This window comes from Buceros rhinoceros, unplaced genomic scaffold (genome assembly GCF_000710305.1).
Source record: "Buceros rhinoceros silvestris isolate BGI_N320 unplaced genomic scaffold, ASM71030v1 scaffold11844, whole genome shotgun sequence".
Taxonomy (NCBI): domain Eukaryota; kingdom Metazoa; phylum Chordata; class Aves; order Bucerotiformes; family Bucerotidae; genus Buceros; species Buceros rhinoceros.
This window is the reverse complement of record NW_010406548.1, coordinates 56699-60741: the sequence shown is the minus strand read 5'-3', so window position 1 is coordinate 60741 and position 4043 is coordinate 56699. Positions and strand designations below refer to the sequence as shown.

The 4043-nt window shown below is 46.3% G+C and overlaps 1 protein-coding gene across 1 annotated transcript in view; it reads left to right on the top strand.

Moving 5' to 3' along the window:
* Window positions 1-929: 929 nt before the first annotated feature.
* The window catches only part of AFAP1L2 (actin filament associated protein 1-like 2), a gene marked incomplete at its 5' end in the record, with an annotated part of 27255 nt that continues 24141 nt past the window's right edge, over window positions 930-4043 (top strand). Inside the window, 2 exons of the mRNA XM_010134152.1 lie at window positions 930-1079; window positions 1607-1684. Of these exons, the coding sequence (XP_010132454.1) occupies window positions 930-1079; window positions 1607-1684 (228 nt within the window). The remainder of the gene's footprint in view (window positions 1080-1606; window positions 1685-4043) is intronic.

Below are 4043 nucleotides of genomic sequence, written 5' to 3'. Positions count from 1 at the left end.
TCCCTCACCCTGTCGTTCTTGAGCTGCACTTCCTCTCTCCATATAATACTCTGTTATTTCCTCCCTGGAATGGACTCCTGCCACTGCTGCTAATTAGCCCACGATAAACTGCAGTGTGAACAAAAGCAAGCAATTAAACGCCTGTTGCTTTAGTGCGAGACTTGTCAGAGAAGTGATTTGTGGATGGCAGAGCCAAGTAGCACCTCCTTAGGAGGAAAACAGACCTATTAGCCTGGCTTAGCTGCCAGTGCTGGGGAGTGATGTCTGGGTTGCTTGCTGAGGGTTTGCAGGGATGTCTTTGGCACGGCAGGTTTTCCTGAGCCTGTCTGAGATGCTTCTCGGTCTTGGGTCAGCTGTTCCATGTGGGACAGTGATCTCTGGGGTTAGTACCCAAGCAAGATGGCTTGCGAAGTTACTGAATTATGACTGATGTATTGTGGGGTTTTGGGATGGGTTTGTTTTTTCTCTTCTGGGGGGGGATAGACATAAACATTTTCAAATTATTACAGAAAAATAAAGAGGAGACTGGGAAAGAGGAGGCAAAAAGCAGGGTCTTTGGTAGATCCCAATCCACATGAAGTTTGAATAGTTTGCTGTGACTCGGGATACGAGTAACAAGATCTTATTAGCTGCTTTTGTAATCTAGCCCTAATGCTCGAAATCCCTCCAGGCTTTCCCTGCCTTGAGCAGAAAGTCCTATTGGAAGATGAATGGGTATTTACATGGGATTTAACTGCTGTACGGACAAACTAAGGGAAGTTGGAGGCTTTTTGATTTTGGGACCCGCTTTCTTTTCAAAACTAGAGGGGAACGTTCAAGCTGGAAAATGAAATAAGAATTATTCCTGGGCAGAAAAATGCGAAGGATCTTGGAAAATACAGTTAATGCATGTCCTCTTTTGACACACCACCCAACTGCTTTGCCAACAGTTGTCTCTGTTGCTGTTGTAGCTCTTGAGCAGCTGCTCACAGAACTTGAAGATTTTCTGAGGATACTGGACAAGGAGAACTTGAGCAGCACTGCCGTTGTGAAGAAGAGCTTCCTCTCTGACCTTCTGCGGGTCTACACCAAGTCCAGTGGTATGGGCAGGGAAAACCGAGGACAGGGTGGTGGGCTCTCATGGGAATTGCTACGGGGTCTTGAAGCAACGTTTTCCTAGAAGCTGGTGGGAAGGGGAGACATGAAAATTAGGAGGAGAAAATGAAGCGGAGATTATTTTTGCAGTGACCTCTAATTGTTTATGTAAATTACTATAGTTATGTGTTCAGCTTTACAAGCAAAAGATTCCCAAGATTCCTGGTCCTTTCTGTTTTCCTTATTAAACCTTAAGTTTATTTAATCCACTTTGTAAGATACACAGGATGTACTGTTTGGCCAAGTTAATGTTTAAGTAGAAATTTTAGCTTATGGAATTTCCTGAACTGTAAAGCATTTGAGTTTTCTGATTTTTATTATTGCTTGGGGCTTTTTCTGCACGTTGCCTCAACCAACAGGCTCTCCCCAAATGTACTCAGTAGAGACACTTTTTGCATCTGTCTTTGTGGAAAAACTTAGCAACGAGAAAGCAACGGGTGGATAAAGAGTTTGCTTTTCCTTTTGGTTGCAGGTGGCGATGAGGAATATATTTACATGAACAAAGTGACCGTCCACAAACAGCAGGGTGACCAAGAGATACAAGACAAAGGTAGGGAGCTGATGATTAACGGTTGCGTCATGTCTAATGGGGTGATGAAGGCACATGTGGTTAGAGCCTTGTTTTACCGGTGGAGGCCCCTCTGGCAGCTGTGAGGGCTGAGGCAGCTGATGGTATGGAAGGACTACCATTTTCATAACATTCTCTTAGAAATAGTGGTCCTTGCCAACACTGCGAGGTTATTCCTGGAAGTAGCACTTTGGAGGCTGTTATTTTGGGATAAAAGTGTTGCCTTCTAAGGCTCGAAGCTCCAGTGCCTGAAGTATTTAAGGAAGCCCTCATGTTTCCTTTGGCCACAAAACAAGTCACTTCACCTCTTTGAGACCTTGAAAGCATGTGTTGTCTTTAGTGTGTTGCTCTGCACTAGCCCAGAGGGTCTGCGTTGTCACAACCTTGCGAGACAAGTTCCCAGGTGCAGCTGGCACCCTCGCCATCTGTGTGGGCAGAGCACCTTCGTCTCCCAGAGGATTCCACAGTTCTGTGGTGTACAAGCCAAGGAACTAAACCTGGATAAAATATTCTTTTCTGGCTTACATTTACAGATTTTGAATTTGTAACATAGCAGATAACATAATTGTCTAAGAAGGTTCTTGCTCTTCAAGTTCATCGTGAAAGCTGGTTTTGATAATTGCGTAGAATAAGATTATTAGTGACACACATTTCCTTAATGCACACCTAGTTGGGGGCTGACCCTACCCTGAAGTTTCCGATCCAAGTAGATGAATCAAGAGGACTCGTCAGTGCAGCCTGCTGTTGACGTGCCGGTCGTCAGCAGTTGGGATAGCTTCACTTCCACAGTTGTTTGTTTTGGTTTGTTTGTTCTTTGGTGAGAAGGTGGGTTGGTTTGGATGGGTTTTTAAACTGCCTGCAGCTGAATTTAGGTTAACTTCAAATACTCCTGAAGACAGGATGTCCTCCCAGATTACACGTGCAGCCCCAGTGTGATTCTGGGTGATGCTGTAATGCTCTATAACAGGATTGCACAGCCTTCCCAGTAGCTCCCAGTAGCTGACCAGCAACAGAAGCTTCTCTTTAAGTAAGTTCTTGTTTGGGTGGATGAAACAAGGCTTGCACTGATTCACCACGCTGAAACACAGGGACAAATTTCAGACAATTTATTTTTAGAGTTGGTTCTTTTATTTCAGACTTTTCCCTATCAAGGCCATGAGCCTACCCACTCAGTTGCTCCCTGTGGGACCTGGCACTTCTCTCTTTCTCTGTTTTCGGCAACCTCCCTATTCCAAGTAAACCTTCTGAGTTATTTGGAAATGTTGAAGTCAGTGAGACACATGTATGGGATCTCAGCCATAGCTGCAGCTGGATGTGCAGCCCTGATCCTGCCTCTGTAACTGGGTGGAGAGATCTGTGCCTGTCTGGCCAGCAGTGGGACCTGCGGGTTCAGGTTTAGCAGATGGAGGGGGCTCTAGTACCCGCTGGTGCTAGGGGGTGAGATATGGATCTCCCAGTGATTAGTCAGCTCCCTTTACCCCTCTTATCTACTGCTGCTCTTTTGTTTCACCGAAAGTCTGTGATAGGATGTGGTGACCACACTTTTGTGGCTGAGGTCAACAAGACCTGTCATGCCCTGCTGGCTTTCTTCGCCACCATAGCTGTGCTCAGGTGTGCTCTAGCAGCACAGGGTAAAACACTGTCCAAAATGATAATACATCAGCTCCAAAAGTCCTCCCTCCAAACCTTAAAATATGCTATTTTACAGAATCACATTGGTTGGAAGACCTGTAAGATCAAGTCCAACCATTAAGCCAGCACTGCCAAGTCACCAGTAAACCATGTCCCTAAGCACCACCTCTATGTATCTTTTAAATCCCTCCAGGGAGGGGGACTCTACCACTTCCCTGGGCAGCCAGTTCCAGGGCTTTACAACCATTTCAGTAAATTAAGTTTTTCGTAATATCCCGCCTAAACCTCCCTTGGTGAAACTTGAGGCCATTTCCTCTCATCCTATCACTTATTACTTGTGAGAAGAGACTGACCCCCACCTCACTACAACCTTCTTTCAGGTAGTAGAGAGCAATATGGTCTCCCCTCAGCCTCCTGTTCTCCAGGTTAAACAAACCCAGTTCCCCCAGCTGCTCCTCGTAAGACTTGTTCTCTAGACCCTTCACCAGCTTCACTGCCCTTCTCTCGAGATGCCCCAGCACCTCAATGTCCTTGAAGTGAGGGACCCAAAACTGGACACAGGACTCAAGGTGTGGCCTCACCAGCACCGAGTACAGGGGGACAATCCCTTCCCTGCTCCTGCTGGCCACACTATTGCTGACACAAGCCAGGATGCCATTGGCCTTCTTGGCCACCTGGGCACACTGCTGGCTTATATTCAGCTGCTGTC